This window comes from Balaenoptera musculus, chromosome 12, assembly GCF_009873245.2.
Source record: "Balaenoptera musculus isolate JJ_BM4_2016_0621 chromosome 12, mBalMus1.pri.v3, whole genome shotgun sequence".
Taxonomy (NCBI): Eukaryota; Metazoa; Chordata; class Mammalia; order Artiodactyla; family Balaenopteridae; genus Balaenoptera; species Balaenoptera musculus.
The window spans coordinates 81,942,984-81,962,733 of NC_045796.1; the positions used below are offsets into that span (position 1 = coordinate 81,942,984).

Consider the following 19,750-nt stretch of genomic DNA (forward strand, 5'->3'; position numbering starts at 1 on the left):
AGAAACAAAATTCAGAGCTCCAGTTTACACAACCCTGCCATTCTCAATAAAACCTGGATCCGCAGCAGGTGGAAAGACATTGGCTTAAGGTTGTACTCAGAGGTCACCTGGCAGCTTCGATTCTGCCGGAAGAAAGGAGGTAGAATCCATTCAAAACTCAGATCTAAAGCAGGGAGTTATTTTTTCCCCACCACGAGAAACCAAACATCATTTTCCCTATCACTGTAGGGTGACAACAAACATTGGGGAAGAACCTAGAGAAATCTGGACAGAAATCTTGTTCTGTGATACAGAGTACTTGGATTAGAATAGAAAGCCAGGGCAATCTCCAGTTCAATCAAAATAGAAACGCATTTCCCCACTTATTAAAAACCGGGAACAGGCATTTCACAAAAGTATTGGAAAAAGCAACCATTTACCAGAAATACGATAAATACTTAGTCTCTTACAGTCTATAACCAGAGATTGAAAGGTCTCTTCTCCCCAACCCCCCGCCATAGGGATAAGAACCCTGGGGCACAAGAGCAGATGCTGGGGGACAGGAAGAGGGCAGGACACTCAGGAAAGGAGAAGGATCCTTCCCTGGTTGAATAAACGGGGAACCCGGACAACTAAGGAGAAAAGAAACCCATGGACAGGAATTGAGGTGATTCCTCCAGGTAATGCTTTTCACCAGTTACCTTGGTGAAGGATGGAAAGTGTGTTTCAGATTCCTACTAAATACCCTCCAGGCTTTTGCACAGAATTATGCCAACAGTTAAGTTGGGCATAGACTGGACTTTTAATTTCCAGACTTTAGACCCAGTCATTCTCAGGAAATCCTTTTGCTCTGGTGTGAAAGAAAACCCTCAGGCTTTGCTTCAGGTGGAGCTCAGAGGAGTGGGTGAGCTCCCCAGTCAGGGGTCCCTTCCAGGGTCCAGCTGAAGCCCTGAGGGAACACAGCCTTCACAAGAACTAAATCTGTCAGCACGACGCAGAGTGAGCATCAGGTAATTTCAGAAAGCGCCAGGAGGTATCGCGCATTGTGGGAAACGATAATCAGAGTCTGGGTGACGCTGGATCAACAGTGCAGGAAGTCAGGAAAAACGCTACGTGCAGCGCTGTGCTTGGCATTTTGCGGAAACACCAAAAATGGCAACTGGGGAGACTGAGAAAAACACGAGGGAAGCAGAGACCATTGGAAGAGGACCAGCATCAGATGAAAGGGCCGTGTGTATGGATGGGTGAAATATAAAATGCTGGTAGCTTGTGATTTCCGCTGCTCGGAGGAGAATACCCCGTTGTGGGTACAGGAGGCTGTTAGTTGAGGCTGGTTGCAAAACCACTGCACTAAAATGCTTCCCTTTCGCCAGCGTTCCCGTTGATCTTCTACTGACAATCTCAAACAAGATGTTTACGAGACGGTGGGCCGGGGACCCAGAGGACAGAGATTAAAGAAGAGAGGAAGGGGATGGACGTTCTACCTTCAAGAGGAGTTGAGGGTTCCGGCATCCTGGGCTGTGCATTTCTTCTCTTTTGCTAATTTCAGGTGAGACCCAGTCGGCTGTCACTCAGCTAAAGGGAAGATGGGGTGCCAGGCAAGCAGCCTGAGGCGTGGGGCGTCTGGGGCGGTGAAGAGGTGCTGAGGAAGGTGGCTGCCCCCCAGTTTTCCCTGTCTGGTGGCGGTGGCGATAGGAAACCCACGATCTGGGCCGACTGCATGTGAGGACAGATTGTATTATCTAAATCCAAATTCATTTATTTTCCCCTAGGTTTTCCTTTACCCGCTTTGTCCTTCTTTTGAAATACAAGGAGTTAGGCCAGTCTGCGGTCACGGTCTCACGGAGATTAGGTGATGAAAGAAAGGAGGAAAAAAAGAAAAGATAATGATAAACAAGAAATAAACCCAAAACATGTCTCAATCTGGCTTTTAGACACTCAGAGGAACAGAAATGACATGTGGACAGAATATCTGGGAGGAAGCACGTTTAAGGGCATTCTTCCCCGCCGCCTTCACGACGAAGCAGGAAAGATTTCTTGGCTGTGTCAGACACCACTGGAGGTTTTCTCCCAAGAGCCGATCCCCAAACACAGACCCTCACATCTCTCCAGCCACATCCCCTGCCCTGTCCCTTGACCTACTCGCTGTGGAGGAGTCTGGCCGCAGACCAGGTGCCGGATGCCGACTGGCAACTCCGGCGCCCACTCTCCTCACCAGTGGTCATTTCAGGTGTGAGACCCAGCTCTGCCACTAAGACGTGAGTGCACCGTTTTCCTCACAACCTAGGGCGGTCCCCCCTTTGCCTCTCAAAGCGCCGTGTGTGGGGAAGATGCTCGCAGACATCCGGCTGCCAGCCTGGAGGAAGCAGCACACAGAGCACAGCTGGGCAGAGCGAAAGGAGAGAGCCGAGAGCAGGGGAGCCAGGGCGCCTGCCTCCTGGCTGGGAGCTGTCCTGCCTCCGACCTTCTCTTCACGTCGTGTGGATGACACATTTCATTACTGGTTAAGGTAATGGAGCCTGCTTCTCTCGTGCCCCGCGGCCAAAGGCACCCTAGCGGGTACCCTGGCTGGAGGAGAAAGGCAAAGAAGAGAAGTGAAGAGAGAAGAGCTCCTGGCAGCGCCTGGAACAAGGGGACGGGCCTCAGGGACCCCCACGATCGGTAGGCATTTCGCCTCTTCGCCCCCCAGCCTCTGCTCGGGGACCCCTGCACCCAAGGCTGCCAGCCTTTCTCATGAACGTAGAGCAGCCAGCCCGAGCCCTGAGGGCTTCCCACAAGAACTGATGCGTTTCCCTTGAGCAGCAACAATGTTACACACGTTGAGACGTGCACGTTACATGCAGTATTCGAGACATTTTTTTTTTTTTTACACGCTCTACAGGGTGGAGCCACCTCCAGCTACTGCCTTATCTCTGTCGAGATTTTCGTGCTCTTTGATGCAACTCTGAAAGGCATTCCCAGTACAGCAGGGTCCGTCACGAAAGCCTCTTTGACAGCAAACTAACTAGTCACCAGAAAGCTCGGCTTGCCCCTAGCTCTCCCTAATTGCATCCTTTGGGCTCTGCTGCCTGGCATTCCTCGGACCTGCTTCTGCCACGTTGCATGTGCTCGTCTGTGCTGACAGCTGTCCATCCCCTGATACCACCTTCTGTATCTGGAAACAGACCTCAGATGGCCTCACGGTCTGCCTCCCTCCTTGGGTAACAGACGCAGGCCAGATGGCTGTGATCCTGAGCCTCTGCCGGGTACTTGACCGACACAGAGACGGGTCATCGAAAGGCCGTTTCCCAATTTGCCGAATCTGCCACTCTTTGAAGACGATGCAGTTCAGAGGTTGGGAGACGGAGGGGTGGGCCAGTGGCAAAGTCGAATGGTTTCTGAGGGGGATCTGGCCAACTGAAGATGGAAGAGCAACAGTGCGAAGAAGGAGAAATGAAAGATGCTTAAAGGGAAACCGATACGACATCTGAGGGCACAGCTCTGAACGTGTCCTACAGGAGGGCTGGGAAATCAGACGGTCTGGGTGTGCACCGAGGCTCCCCTGCTCACGGCTCTTAGATTTGGGCAGCTCTCAGCTCCCTCATTCACAACATGGGGATCATGACTTTCCTCCCTCATAGGGTTATCAGAAGAATGAAATGAAATCATCAAAGTAAAGCATTCAGAACAGTGCCAGCCAATAAATGTTACTTTCATCATTATTATTCTTGTATATTAAAATAAAAAAATTTTTAAGCCACCTAATTTATTTTTATTGTATTTTTAAAATGAAAATTGTACATATTTAAAGTGTACACCATGATGACGATATACATATACATATAGTGAAATGAAATTGTGCTATAAATTATACAATGGTGTATTACTCATCCTTAAAAAAGAAAGATATCCTGCCATTTGCAACAAGATGGATGGACGTGGAGGACATTATGCCAACTGAAATAAGCCAGACACAGAAGGACACAACATGCATGATCACACACTCATTATATACGGCATCTAAAAAAGTCATATCCTACCTAAATTTTGAGACTGTATGAAGAGGCTTAAATACTACTGATTGACTAATGGAACATTTCTATCTCTTATTATTAGATTTATAAACTAAAAATACTATTCATATCGTATTGGTCAAAATCAGTTTGCTATGGCAACACCACCCTAGTCCCTTACAGTTTACTTTCTTCCTTCTGCTCTTTGTAAATTTCTGGTGACAACATCTGCCTGTTACTTTCCATGTCTCCCGTACACGTGGATGTGGAATTTAAAACTGTGTCCTTTAAAATGTAACATGTAAATTTCATCAAAAATGATAGCAAATAAAAACAACATGGAATATTTAATAACCTTTTGTAAGAGTCATTAAATTATAACAATAATACCATCTGTAGTAAAGGGTATCAGATTTGGGAAGAATTATTAAAATTTACAGATTAACCTTAAATTTCTTTTGTTTTCCTATTATGGTGTCTTTTAGTTAATAGGCCCATTATTTTCCAAATGTAAGTTAGTTATTAACCTCAAGGCCAGTCTGAATTTCTATTTTTCTTTCTGCTATTCATCCACTCTCCCTGAGCTGTTAACGGGCATTGAAATGCCTAAAATATGTAAAGGGAAAACAGAAGTAGAAAAAAAAAGAGCCCCAGAAGTGAATGAGCAAATAGATCCAGAATAATTGGGAGTTGGATGCAGTATTATATATTATTTTCTATGGGTAATAAGTGGATTTTAGAAATACTTAAAACATATAGAGGCACTATAAATAAAAATGTATAAATTGAAGTCTACATTTATTTGATAGCTACTTCAGTTTTTTTTTCTATAAAAAGTGAATTTCTGTTTTCCCAAGATCTAACCATGAGGTAAATCAGAGGTCAAGGTTCTGGGCTTCTGTACAGAGCAAGGAGTCAGGAGTCATGGTCTCTTGTGGGTGGGCGGCCAACAAAGCTACTTCAACAGGACAGCAGTCGGCCTCCTGTCACTTGGGGGACTCAGAACCAATTCAGACAGGCATCACCCAGGGAAAAGCAATTCCCTTCTAACCAAAGAGAACTGCACCTGTACGAGATGATGCAGAAAATGCATGGTAGGAGACCTTTCCAATTTGTGGTTTGGAAGAGAACAGGACTTCTGTTTCTATTTGTCTGACCCCTGAGACATCTTTGCAGTAACTGAAAATAGTGTGATGGATAGTGCTGACTCTAGGGGTCTGTGAAAAATGCTTCCCCTCTGGCCAAACATACAAGTAGAATTCATTTTCCATATTCAGAATCTGGATTCTCTGACTTTTATATTTAGGTGTGCTCAGCCAACCGTAAGGACTTCACAGCACGGAAGCGATGCTTTCTGAAGCCCACGTTGGAAGGGTAAGGACCCGCTGTGGCAATACATGCGTTTCCAGTGCGTGTGGACCCAGGGCGAGGGTTGGAGCTGTGTGCACCCCCGGGGATGCCGTGCTGTGAGTTTGCAGGGGCTCCGGTATGGGCTGAACGGCATTCCGACAAATTCCATGTGCTGAAGTCCCGGCCCTCAGTCCCTGAGAATTCAGAGACAGGGTCTTGAAAGAGATGATGAAGTTAAAATGAGGTCATCTGAGTGGGTTCTAATCCAATATGACTGGTGTCCTTATAAGAGGAGGAAATCTGGACACAGACATGCACAGAGGGAAGAAGAAGTGGAGACACAGGGAGAAGGTGGCCGTCTATGACCCAAGGAGATCTCAGACTTGTAGCCTCTGAAACTGTGAGAAAATAAGTTTCTGTTGTTTAAGCCACCCAGTCTGTGGTACTTTGTTACGGCAGCCCTGGAGCCTAATACAGTTCTATTCGTAGTAGGAGCTGTCAAACCTCATTAGACAGTCCACGTCTACCCTTGGTGAAGGCTGGTCCCCGGCACTGAGACCAGGAGGAACGCCACCTAAGGAGAGGGGTTTGGCTGCCACCAGTTAGACCAAGGGCCCCCAGAGTGAGGGAGAGGAAAAGGGCAGTGTCTGAGAGGAGGACCCGATTTTTTAATAGAAAGTCCTCTTCTGCCTTTTTATCACAAAAGCTTTACATGTTCATTGTAGAAATAATAGGAAATACAGATGAACAACATGAAGAAACAAAATATAACTCTGATCTTACCTCTTGGAGGTAACTGTTCATTCACTGTTATAAATCTTTCCAGAACTTTTACTATAAATATATGAATTTACACACACATCCACACACAGCCAAAATGGAATAATTTACTGTTTGTGATCCTTCTTCTATTTCAATAATTTTAGACTTATAGCATCTTTTCTAACGTCTGCTACTTCATTATATCGACTGTATCCTAGAAATGGAATTGGTGGGTGGGAGGCGTCCAAGCTTAGGCAGATGTAAAGGCTCTTGATATCTGTTGCCAACTTGCCTTCCAGAAATCATGTGTCCATTTATATTCGGCAAGTCTATTTTGAGTGCCACACAAGCCTTGTAACTGCTAACTCTTGACTCAGCTGTTCGTGGGCTTTCAGCCAATTCCTAGGGAGGAGAGTGCGGAGACCAGAGGACACTGAGATCTGTGCCGCCAGTGACTCGGGACACTCGGGGGCTTGGTGTAGGGCCGGGAGGGGTGGCCGGTGCTGGGGGGAGCACTTCCCACCTTAGCACAGCGGCAGGAGGAGGGCACCTGGCGGGTCAAGTGTGCAGCCCAGACGGCAGCTGCGAGCTCCACCAGGAGGGCCTGTGCCGGGTCAGCCGCTGGGCGCCGCTGGGAGAGCCCGTCGTTCCTGGGTGTGCAGGGTGGGAAGTGTGAGGAGGGAACTCGGGGGCTTCCCAGAGAGTGGGGGGCGGCCCCACGAGCTCTGAATGGGCTGGGAGGGCCGGGGGCTGAGGGAGCCTGAGGTCACTGTGGGCCCCCGGGTTGTTAATTTTATCCCGCTGCCTGGGAGAACGCAGGTTCTGCTCGGGAGTGGGCACAGCGGGGCTGACAGCCTTTGTGGGCTTTTACGCATTAACGGAAGATGCGATTTGATTTTGGTTCTTCGCCCAGGATAAGAGATCCTGGGGGGTGTTCTTAAAAGGAAAGCCAAGCTAATCTTAAATGAAAAACAACAAAATGTTTTACTTCATAAACATTGAAATTATATGGCACTCAATAAAACGTGTTGGCAAGTAAGCTTCTGCCACAAAATATGATAAATAAAAAAATAGGTTTGGGCTTCCTTGGTGGCGCAGTGGTTGAAGAATCTGCCTGCCAATGCAGGGGACACGGGTTCGAGCCCTGGTCTGGGAAGATCCCACATGCCGCGGAGCAACTAGGCCCGTGAGCCACAACTAATGAGCCTGCGCGTCTGGAGCCTGTGCTCCGCAACAAGAGAGGCCGCGATAGTGAGAGGCCTGCGCACCGCGATGAAGAGTGGCCCCCACTTGCCACAACTAGAGAAAGCCCTCGTACAGAAACGAAGACACAACACAGCCATAGATAAATAAATTAATTAATTTTAAAAAAATAGGTTAATGCCTCTCAGGAGAAGAACCTGAATTCCACTTATCATTAGATAAGAACTTTCAATGGGAATCTCTCTAACAAAGATGAGCAATGGTCTCTGATTTAGGGGAGAACAGAGCCTAGCAGAAAAGGAACAGCATCCTGACTGGGTCCAGAAAGGCTCCGGCCCCTTCTCCCTGTGTCTCAAGGTTCCCGAGCACCGGGCCACGTTCGGGCCTTTGCAGGTCAGACACGTCCTGTGCGTCCGAAGCACAGTCCTGTTGACCTGATACGGACCTCGTCTGAGAAATAACAATATGCTGGAGATATGAGTGAAGAAATTAACAACACTGTGTCTGACTTCCCTGAAATGTAGATCTAGCTGTCAAAGTTGCTTCCAAAGGTAAACTTCTGTACACTCGCCCACAGCAGGGAATAAATTTCCAAGAAAACAAACAAACAGTTCTCCCCCTGGGGTTGTCTCCTCCTCTCTGCGATTGGCACCGGGGAGAATTAACCACTCATCATGTCGAGCGTACAGTGAAACGGTTACGGAGAAAAGGCACGGGCTTACCATCTGCCACCGGCTTGGGCTGGGAGCTCTTGAGCCGCAGCGAGGGCCGGAAGCGGGTGCGGTCGTTGAAGCTCCAGCTCTTCTGCACTTTGGTGGGGCTGCCCTCGGCGGTGATGTCCGTGCTGGGGGACCGCCTGTCGCCCAGCGAGGCCTGCCTGCTCTTGACGCTCTGGCCCCGCGGGCTCGCCATGCGCACGCGCTCCTTGAAGCTGAGCTTCTGGCTGCGGGCGGAGCACAGGGCAGCGTTAGCGCGTTTCGGGCAGTGCCGTCCACCCACGTGGGTAAATGCTCGGATGGAACTGCATACGACCACGTACTTCAATACACAGAATGTTCTTAGCAAGTAGGGGCACAGCGATACAGTTTTCCCTTATTGCAAATTTGAGCTTTATTGAACCTCTCTGTTTGCATTCAAGTCCGTCTCATTCCACAGTTTTGCACACCCTTCCTGGATTCAACGAAGCCTGAGACCAAGCACAGCGGTTTGTGCACAATGACACTGGAAAGACCAGAGAACTGGTTTGGTGTTCGCCTTAGAAACAGATTTTAGATTTAACCTCAACTTTTGAGACCTAAAAAAAAAGTTCTTGTTTTTTGTTTTTTTTGGGGGGGAGCATATCTCTTTGTAATTTCTAAAACATCTCTACAGGAAAATGGGGATGACAGTTACACGTGCACATGTATCTACAGGCTGCATGCATTTTACACTCCAGGCAAGATTACGATTTCCAGATCCATGCAGTCTCAGAGCGGCTGGCGGCACTGCAGACAACATTAAACATACAACACTTAGCACCACGTTCATCCTGGGGAGACAAAAACCACACGAGGTAGAACGAACACAGCTTATAATGAACGAGATGACTGACTGATGGAATGAGATGCTGTGTTCACCAACAGTTTCCTGATATTCGACAGGTTATTGATTTGCTGTGGCAGCTCCTGGTAAATTGTATTTGTTCACGTTCACTTCTCTGACGCCAGCTAGGCCTGAACTGAGGTCAGTTGATCAAGGAAGTGTTAACAAGCAGCAAAACCCAGAGTGCCAATCCGGGCCCTCCTGAGCCACGAGTTGGGTGTGAAGGGCCGGGAAGGGCAGGCTGCAATCAGAGACCTGGGTTTGGAGGCCTCGCCTCTAACTTGGGGATAAAAATAGCAACATAGCTGAGGGACTTTTGTGGGCATCAGATGAACTGTATGAAGCTTTGTGGACCCATTTTGTTTGTGTTCTTGTTCATTTATAAACTACTGTGCTATTCATTAGAAAGTGATGCCATGGGGGGAGGGATAAATTGGGATATTAACATACACACACTACTATATATGGAGCCCTACATCAAGGACACCCTACATCAAGGACACAGGACAAAAACTCCAGAATTAACCGAGCCCCCATAACAACTGTTGCCACGGTCTCTCCTAATCTAAACTGGACAGCCCCCCAACTCCATATTAGGCAAAATATTCACCATGTAGTAACCTTGTATCCTCCTGACCAATCACCTAATGCCATCCTGCCAGCAGGAATTTCCTTTGTCTTGAGGCTATAAAGGTTGGCTACTAGCCCACAAAGGGGGTTGGCTCTCCCTGGTCCATCAGGAAGTCGGCCTGCTGGATTCGCAGCGCCCCTCACCAACTCTGCTCTTCGTTCTAAATAAACTCACAATCTTCTAAAATACCTCATGTGTGGAAATTCTCTTTCCAACCCGTGCTCGGACCACAACACTATATATGAAATAGATAGTTAATAAGAACCTACTGTATAGCACAGGGAACTCTACTCAATACTCTGTAATAACCTCTATCGGAAAAGAATCTAAAAGAGTGGATATATATATATGTATAACTGATTCACTTTGCTGTACACCTGAAACTAACACAACATCCCAAATCAACTATACTCCAATAAAAATTTTAAAAAATGCATTTCTATTTTTATGCAAAAAAAAAAGTGATGTTGTTATGGAGTGAGGGGCCCAGGGTTCTCCAGGCCTGAAGCAGCGGACAGGAAGGGTCCGAGGCCCACGGTCTGGCTGCAGACTTTGTGGGACACGGAGGCAGCCTTCTCACAGATACGGATTATCCGAGACCAGGTGGAGGCCCTTTCTTTTCCGCTTTCCGCCACATCCACTGTCCCCAGCTGCAGTGTGCAAAGAGCAGATGTGTTTAGTGGCTCTGTGCTGTGTAGGTAACAAGAACAGTAACATTGTTTCCTCCATGCCTAGTTGCTCAACAAATGATGTTCTAAAAAGACACCACGTTGTGTGTGTGTTTATGAGAGAACACATCAGACAATGAACTGTGCTGGTCAGCAGGTCCTGGTGATGATAAACACTCTGGCCATGCAGCTGACAGCTCCGATCCGAAGGGCAGACACAGCTGAGCGGCCGGACTGAAGGCACATGCAGAGAGCAGGCAGGCTGGCTGAAACGGGAGTCGGCGGTTCAGGGCTCTTAAGACAATCGCATCAGGCAAGGCTTTCTCTGTACTTGACCAATGTGTGATTACACGGTGGATTCATTCAGCGATAGCAATAATAACGTCATAATGCTGCATCTTCTTGTTCCCAGGCTAGGTTCTCCATGTCATCCAAAACTCACCATATCTAAACAAATCCTCAGAGGGATGGTGCTCAAAGTGTCTACCCTTTTCAAGCTTGTTTTTTTTTTTAATAGTAAAAATTTCAAACCTCTTTTCAGTTTCGGCCAATCTGTTCCATCATTTAAATTTATGACCATCTGGCTCAGGAACACACCACTGCACCTTTACTTAGATTAACGAATGGCTCGTCAAGAGAGCTGCCGTTACAAGTGTTTTCCCTCTACTTTATCTAATCCATTACCTTTTCTGGAACTAACAGATGCTAATTACTATAGAAGGTTGGGTTTAGTTAATATCAAATTATTTCTCAAGCTTTCAAGATATCTCGCTTTCCTTTGCCAAATGAATGAAGAGGAAACTGATAAAAACATCATAAAACCATTTCATATGAAATTTAGTTCTCTTTTTTAAAAATTTCAATTGCTAAAAAAGTAAAAAAAAATCTAAAATAGGTATCAGCATTAAATCCACCATGGTTTATTTACCGTAACAAAATATTTAAAAACAATTGGTCCTATAAGAATATTTTTAAAAATTGCCCCTATAAAACATTTAATATTGTCTTTAAGAATTAATGGAAAGTGGAAATAATATTATTTTCTGAATATTAGTACTATTTAAGGCACTTAAGTTGATATAAATGAGTTCCAGGTGCCTCTTCCCCTTTTGTCCTTCTAAAGTACATGAATGTTTGTCAATGTCTAATGTTAAGAAAATTCTCTAGAACTATTTTAAAGTGAACTCAACATATTACACACTAAATTAGAAAAAAAAAGATGTAATGTTTTCAGTCTTTGTTCTGACATAATTGTACGACAGTTAAGAATAACATCCTAATCCAGAACTTTTTAGCCAAACAAAATTTTCTTTTCCAAGGCAAAGATCTGTTCTTGTGTCCTCCTACAAAAAAGTCACTTTCATTAATTTTTCTAGTTCACTTCCCCTTTGGAAATCAACAGAGTATCTTGATTAGATGACTATTAAACGGATTAGGTGGCTGTTATTGAAAACATACATTGATTAAATATATAGACTCTTCGCTAGTCCACTGAAGTTTTCATTATTTTTTGGCTTTTTTTTGTGATACCTACGAACATGATTTTTGAGGAAGGTTTATGTAACAGTGTTTTTAGGTAGATTGCCAAAGATTATCCCCAAGAGACAACAAGGAGGTCTCTCTTTGGAGAAAGTAACCAAAAGGTTGCTGTGGTCATTGATGGTGTGCAGCCCCTTGTCACGTTCAAATGGCTGGGAAGCAGCCGGCCACTGGATGATCCCTGCCAGGGGCTGGGCGGCATCATGGCATCATGGCATCCCCATGGGAATCCTCTCGGACTCAGAATCCTGGAGCTACTGGTACGCTTAATTAGGGCTTTAGCCCTTCACAGGATTAGCAGCCTACAAATTCTCGCCTCCGGCACAATATGGCCTTGAAACCAGGACAACCCAGTGCGTGCAGAGCTCAGCATCGTCCCACCACCAGGAAGCGCTGCGCGGACCTGCCTGTTTGTCCCCAGGGCAGAGGGGGTCCAAGCAGGCAACAGGCAGCAGGGAAATTACGAGCGGGTTGGAAACCTCATTCAAGAGTCCTTAGAAGAGTGAGTCTGAGCAGGGCTCAGTAGGGTGGCAGAGTAACCTGGTCATGCACCTGAGGTTAGTTGGCATTCTCAGATCTCATGTCAGTAGCCGGATGCTGGTACCTCTGCTTCCATGAGGTGTGTATTCTGAAGAGCTTCTGCTTATGACTACAGACCTTACTAGGAGTGAGGAGACACAGCAGAAGTTACTAGGTGGTCACCACCAGGGAAGTGCTCAGGGGTTTGTGGTCTTCCTTGAAAAACAAAGCCATTTGGCTTCATTGTTTTTCATATGTTAGTACAAGGACTAGTTAAACACTAAGGACAAACTGTGTAATTTAACTGTGCTGCTCGAAACAGATCCAGTGCTCTTAATGGTTAAGTAGAAATAATTAGATTCGACATAGGCATTCCAAACGATGGTAGTCTATGTCTTAGCATCTGTTTCACACGAAAATAAGAATATAAATATTTTAGGATATAGCAACCTTTGTAATAAATAACAATGCAACATAGTATAAATGATGGAGGAATAAAATATTCCAGAACTTTTAAAGATAAATACTTAGAGGAATCAATGAAATAAATAACATTAATTGCTTTGAAATTAAAAAAATTCTTGATTTGTATGAAGCCTGCAGTTGTAGTTAATATACATAACCAGTTGTAAGATAGAATGCATGTGCCAAAAGAGAGAAGAAAATAGTCTAGATTGAATATAAGAAAAAAAGCATTTTTCTTGTATTAAGTCTTACTATGTGTTTTTAAAAGACTAAATCCTTACCCTCTATCAATAAAGGTGAACAGAAGGAGAGACCATTTAAAAAAAATGTTTTTGAAACAACCTAGCCTTTTGCCAATAAGGATACAAGTTGACTACACTGAAAAAAGAAAAAAGGTCTTGTCTTACTGAGCTTATTTTAACAACACATGTAGATCATTCACTGCACACAGAAGAAAGAAAATGTAAACAGTGGAAAATAAATGCAGAAGAAATATGAGTGCACAATGTTTTCCATCAGTGTTCTAGATTCTCTCCCAAGAGTCACACTTCTCAGAACCTAATAAAGGCAAGCACACAGGAGCAGTTCCGGCAAAGTACCTGGTGGATCACAGCACAGGATGCAATGTAATAAAAGAGTATCACTTATGCTTTAACTTTTAAGACACCCATCTTTATAACAGTCTCACAAGTACCTGTTAAAGCAACTTCAGAGAGTCTACTAGGAAGTCCAGCAGGGTTCTCTTAATGCCTCATAAAGTGCGTTAAGGCAGTTTAACTACAAAGCAGGCATAGAGCCACCAAGTGTTGATTAAGGAGACAGAGTAAAGCAGAGGCAATGAGATTTACAGATAATCCCCAAATCTCTGATGTATGATCTATACCTGTAGCAATAAAAACTTAACAGGTAGGAAGAAGTAAAAGCTTTCTTGTACCATCGTGATGACTAACAACCTATTCAACCTTGTCAAGGAGGAAGAGAAAAAGGTGAGGATACCGGCTGAATCCAGCTGGATGGGTTTACAGGTAGATTCTCTTCTCAGAAAGTGACAATTTATACCCAAACAGAGAACCGTCTAGCTTAAAAAATGAGCTGGAAAAATTACTTAATGGGATGATTAATTAAAATAAAATCAATAGACACCATTTACCACCACATATGAGATTAGAACTGTTTTAGTGGGAAGATAGAGGGGAACAAGTGAATGATGAAATGATGCCCAAGAAGCTGTATTTATGGCTTCAGCTGAGGAACAAAGCAGGCTCAGCTGAGATGAACGGGGATTCACACCTGACCCTGTACCGATGTTCACTCCTGTTCAGCTGAGCTAGATTAAAAAGCTCTTTTGGAGACTGACGAGTTGTATTTTTTTTCTTTTTTCTTTTTTGGCCGCACTGCGTGGCATTTGGCATCTTAGCTCCATGACCAGGGATTGAACCCATGCCCCTGCAGTGGAAGTCCTAACCACTGGACCGCCAGGGAATTCCCTGACGACTTGTATTTTTAAAGAAAAATTTTGGATCTGTCACAAACAACATGTAACCATCTTGGGGCTGGGTGTCTTTCCTTAGCCCAAGATGCTGTACATGCATTTTTAGAAAACATATCCTAACCTCAGTGTAGAAAGACAAAATCTAAAAAGAATGTCCCGAAGCAGGGAACCCAGTTCCCCAGGCGTATACGTGAGCGTGTGTGGTGCCCACTCCATCCTGCAGAGAGAGGCCTGATCTACAGTCCTGGCCCCTCCGTCGGAGGGCGCCAGTGCCGGGCACTGGAAGGGCACTGGCCGCTGTATTAGACTCTTCTACATCTGGGTCCCTCCCAGCTCTCAGTACAGAGGAACCCCCCGCAGGAAGTATTTAGGAGATTCCAGGCTCTGGAGGATAACAGAGTTGGCTGCAGCGCATCTACGCTGGTCTATCCGAATCCCATCAATACAGCCTTGGCCCAAGCAGTAAAGGCTCTGCGCTTGGACTGTGCTGGTCAGTCCGTCTGAACTTGGGTCCAGCGCCCACCGGCAACATTCTGGACCCAGAGCTGCTTCTTCCAAGGGGGAATTCTCATTAGGATGCATTTCCTTTGAGCAGATTCGCTGGAGTGAGGGCAACTTTGTTATTTCCTGAGATGTTGCTATTGTTGTTACAATATACTGCATCCATTAGGCAGTCTTGTTCATTTCAGGGCCACAGCAGGGGGAAGGGAAGGTAATATTCAAGCGGGGCTGCAGCTTACTTCCTTCAGAGTACTGACATGTTTTTAATTTTTCATTTTCTCTCTTTTTATATTCCTCCTCTTTACCTCTCTTGTTGGTGTTTTATCTCTCTTCGCATAAAGTACTGGAGGTCAGGGGCATTTTATTACTCCATTCAAGGGGTATTTATTGAGCACATGCCCTGTCATAGCTTCACACACGGTGCCGTGATGTGTCACTGGAAGGCAGCAGACCCGAGTGTGTGTGGGGGAAGCGTGAAGTAAGGCACGCGTGCCACGCAGGAACACACGGTGTGTTCGTGGTGATTTCTGCCAAACGTCCAATGACCACAGAGAAGCCAGAAATCTCCGTGTGATTCTCTGAGTCAATGGCGCAGCTCAGTGGTTCCGTGTATATGCCATGTATACCTGCCTACAGGGGAGTGATCTTTGACAGCCTCGGTCCCAAGCATGCAGACTAGATTTTAACATCATGGCATTTAAAACATTTGGTTGTAGTCTTTTTGGTTCGTGTTTGGACCGAGGGGCGGCAGCTGGACCACTTGGGTTCTGCCTGTGCTCTCTACTTCGGTGACCTGGGAAGAAGGGCAGCACCTCCGTCAGCCCAAGGTGGCCCCTCGCTCCGCGCCGCCATGGAGGCCGCGCTGAAGCAAACACCTCCGCGCGATTTGCAAACGTCCCCTCTGGAGGAGGAAACCGAGACAGGTGACCTGATTCTCAGGTAGCTGCACAGTCCCTGCCAAAGAGGGTCTCTACCCTTAGGACTTGGAGATAGGCTCCTTTTTTTTTTTTTTTAACATTATCTGTAAATTGATAGGTTCCTCTTTGAGATAATCTCCTCAATAGCAGGGCTATTCAGCCTGCCTCTTCCAGGGTCTAATGCCCAGAACCTCTCTTTGGGCACAAATATCTCTAAAATGGAGAGGAGCAACTCTTCAAGCTATTAGAACTTTCTGGAAATACCACCCAGGAATAGCCCATGTCTTCTGCTCTCTATCTGCCACGTAAGAGAAGGGTCTCTAGCACCATGCCCTGTGTAGGCTTCCCTACCCTGGAGGAGTGGGTGCGTCCGACCGTGCCTGCCTCCCATCGTAAACGAATGCGTTTGTTTTGGATCATAAGCGTTTTAAATGTTAATTAAGATAATGCAGAAATGGATGACCCAGAGACTTACCACCTCAAGAGAACTCTCAAAACTGATTTCAGGACATGAATAAATGTGTCATTAGTATATCAGTACCGAGCTAAAGGAACAACCCCTGGCCAGCCCTGGGCAGGGGTTGACTGTGTCTCCTCATTACTAGAACGGGTGGCAATGACAGGAAAAGCCCTGTGTCCCTTGTGGAGAGGAATTCCAGGTGCCTGGGACTCCCTGCTGGTTCTGCCTCTGTCCCCCCTTACCCCACCTGTGCTGGGACCCGCCTGCTCTGTCCTCCAGCGTTCTGCTCCCAAACCCAGACCTTCTCCGGCATTCAGGAACCCAAAGATTAAAATGTTCTCTTTCAGCTCCTTTTCCCTCTGGGTCTAGTTTTCTGCTATTCAGTCTGATACAGCATTTCCTTCTAAGGCACGAAAGAATGACCATACAGTGTAGCTGATCTGGTGAACTGTCCAGGAGGATTACCTTCTTCCTAAAGGAAGGGGGACTATTCCTTTGGATCAGATCACCTGAGTAGACCTCAGCTCTGAATGAGCGGGAGAGGTCGCACAGAGAGTGCTCTTACCTCCTGGACACAGTGTTCATTTTGTCTCTCACTCCTACCCCCTCCCCAAACCATACCGTTTCTCACTTTAAAAGAAGGACCCTGGTGAAGGGGAGTATATCTTATCCTGCTTCATGGGATTTGAATACTTGGGTAAGACTTCTGTCTGGGAAAACAGTAGCAAGGAACAACCAAAGACCATAATTATTATTTTTACCCCAAACATCCCATGCTCTGCAGATTGTAAAAAGCAGTGAGTGAGTTAGGGAAAGACACTTATGCTCCCAAGGGAGGGAAAAAAAAAATCAATAAAACAGCAACCTTTGCAGGCAATCTTGTGAAAGGTCCCTCTTAACCATCTTGTATTTGTTGACTGATTTTACTCACACGATACACATTTAAAACATCTGTTAGGCATCAGATTTATCAACAAACATGAAGCAGAACAGAAATCACAAACCTGCTTGATGCTTCCCCTTGTTCTTTCCTCCAGGTGCGTGCAGACAGAAGAAAAATGACGATAAATGGTGAATACATTTATAGCGCTTGATAATGACCAAATTGGAGACTGGGGAATGAAGTACCTTAATTAATCCTTTTCAAGCAAGAGCCATACAAGCAAGACACTTTATCATAAATGTACCCAACTTTCTGACATATATTCTTGGTGGTACAGACCCGAGATAGCTAGCACAGCACCAATACTGCCCACATGTGACCAAAAACTATAGCCTCTTCATCAGCCTAAGTCATCCATGGTTTAGGCAGAGTGGTTCTGGTCTAACCAGCATCAGCAGAGACTGTTAGAAGGGTGGTGCGGGTTGTGTTGAAGCTGGAGTCCCTGTGGTTCAGGCAGACTCAATCTGGGTTAGTTCATCTGTGACCGTGGTCTTGTGTCTCCGTCACTTGTTGGGGCAGATTTTGTTTTTGTGCTGTACAAAGTATGAATGCCCTTGCAGGACATCAGGCACACAGACAACCTAGCTCAGTGTTGGGTGGTCTGTCTAATAAGCCACTTTAGCACGTTCGGGTCTATGCAACACGGCATGGGGTAAATGCGCTGTGTCCTTGGGCAGGAGTCTTGCTTTCTTGTGGGTCTCGGTGCTCTTATGAATAAACTGAAGGCGCTGGAGTTGGTAATCTCTGAATTCTAACCCTAAGGTACCACGTGGCACCCTGGGAGCTTGATGACTCCCTGAAGCTTCATAAACGATCTGACTCATTTCCCAGAATAGCACATTTACCTGTGCTTCACCCCTGCAGAGCCTTCACTCCCTTTGACATGAAAATCAAGAAGTGAGTTCCTTCTCTAAATCCTTCTGTTGTTAAAACAAAACCTGGAAATAGCAACTGCTAAGCCCTCCAAAGTGCACGTGAGAGACGAACTGGACCGGAAAGGAGAGTGCCCAGCAGGTCTCAGCAGCACTGCCCCTCCCACGCCGCACGGCTGTCACACCATCCTACCCCCTGGGATGCAGAAGTGCATCAGAGTCAGCGCACCCCACTGTGTCTCTAAACTGGGGGGACGAGGGCACGGGCTGGTGTTCTTACTGATAACGTCATCGACGCTGCTGCTGCTTCTAATACAATCTCTTCCCTGACCAGCTGTTTAAAACCGCAGCCCCGAGCGCTCCCGCAATGCCTTCCCTACTTTACTTTTCTCTTTAGCACTTACCATCATCTACTCTATTATATATTTTGCTTCTTTATTTGTACTGTCTCTTCCTAGTGTCTCTTGAATACGCACTCCCTGAGGCCTGGGAGTCTGTTGGCTTTTCTCCCCCACTGCTGCGTTCCCTGTGCCTGGAACAGTGCCATGCACACAGTAGGTGCTATAGGGGAGCAGAATCTGGCACCCCAAAGTGTGTCGCTTTGGCGTGAGGATAAATTCAGGCTGATTATTTTTAACAGACAGAAGTCTCAGGAAGTTTTTCTTATCTCTCCCTTAACTGCCTAAAAGAATTTAGATAAAGTGCCTGTTCCCCTGAAGAGAGCTGTCACCAGAGAGGCCTGTAAGGAATACGGGCCAGGTGTGGTGGGGACTCAGCAGGGCCTGGAGGTGACAGTGTCTCCATCGGAGGGACTCTGTCCCTTGTCTCTTCTGGCCCAGGAAACACCCGCTTCCCCATCCCCGTGTGGACTGCCCTTCCCCCCCTCTGAGTCCCAAACTAGCGCCCGCAACATCTTCCTTTGTCTTTAGCTGAAGATGGTGTTTAACGAGAGGGTTTCGCCCATTTGGGGGGATTACTCAGTTTTCCTGGGTCTCTCCTGCGTATACATGCTGTTAAACTCTGGTTTGATTTTCTCCTGTTAATCTGTCTCATGCCAATTTAATCCTTAGACCAGACAGAAGAACCCAGAAGGGCAGAGGGAAAATTTTCCTCTCTGACTGTGCTCGATGAGCACTGACTGCACGAACGCACGGAAGAGTGAACGATCTTTCCCGTCAGAAGTTCTTCAACCCCGAACGTCATAGGAAATACACGATGTAAGGAAGAAGTTTTGGTCTATTTCTTACTGTATCACCCTGCACTCACTAAGCCAGTTAGTTATAAACATAAAACGAACCCTCTAAGTCACTGTAAATTATTCTCCTCACAAACCTACACATTTGATTACAGCGGGATTGCTTCCAGAGCAAAGGTTCTGAACTCGGCTTCAGGGAGTTTGTGAATACATTAAAATTTGTAGGCAGAGTTTTGATTTTTTATGCGTTGAATATTTTTCTTGGGAAAGAGTCCATAATTACCACCATGTTCTTAATGGTTTAACAAAGAAAAGCAAAGATTAAGAATCACTGCAGTTTGGAACAGTGAACTATGGCTGAAGGGAGAGTTGCAGGGACACTGCTTGCCCTTCTGGGCACACAGCCGTGCTCCTCAGTAAATAAGGCCGAGACCCAGAGGCTACGGAGGGCGCAGGGAGAGGAGAGTGGGGCTGAGGGCCGCCAGCTACAGTGGGACAGGACGGAGGCAGGGGTCCGCACGCATGCCCCTCCACCTCCGCCCCCACTGGAAACAGGGAAAACCACAGAAAAAAGAGAGGCTTACGGGAGTAAAATAATAGTTTATGCACTGGGAGAACTTGACTCATTATGGAATAGTTTTTCCAGGCTGCAGCATGACTTTTAATCCAAAAACTGCAGGA

The 19,750-nt window shown here is 46.1% G+C and overlaps 1 protein-coding gene across 5 annotated transcripts in view; it reads right to left on the reverse strand.

Moving 5' to 3' along the window:
- KCNQ5 (potassium voltage-gated channel subfamily Q member 5) overlaps positions 1-19,750 on the reverse strand; it is a 571,236-nt gene that overhangs the window by 54,266 nt on the left and 497,220 nt on the right. The window contains exons 9-11 of one of the 5 annotated variants that reach the window (XM_036872161.1): positions 17,064-17,090; positions 12,310-12,366; positions 8,009-8,229 (exon numbers count right to left, since the gene is read on the reverse strand). In XM_036872161.1, the coding sequence (XP_036728056.1) occupies positions 8,009-8,229; positions 12,310-12,366; positions 17,064-17,090 (305 nt within the window). The remainder of the gene's footprint in view (positions 1-8,008; positions 8,230-12,309; positions 12,367-17,063; positions 17,091-19,750) is intronic. The other 4 variants (XM_036872162.1, XM_036872163.1, XM_036872164.1 and 1 more) reach the window with 4 other exon arrangements.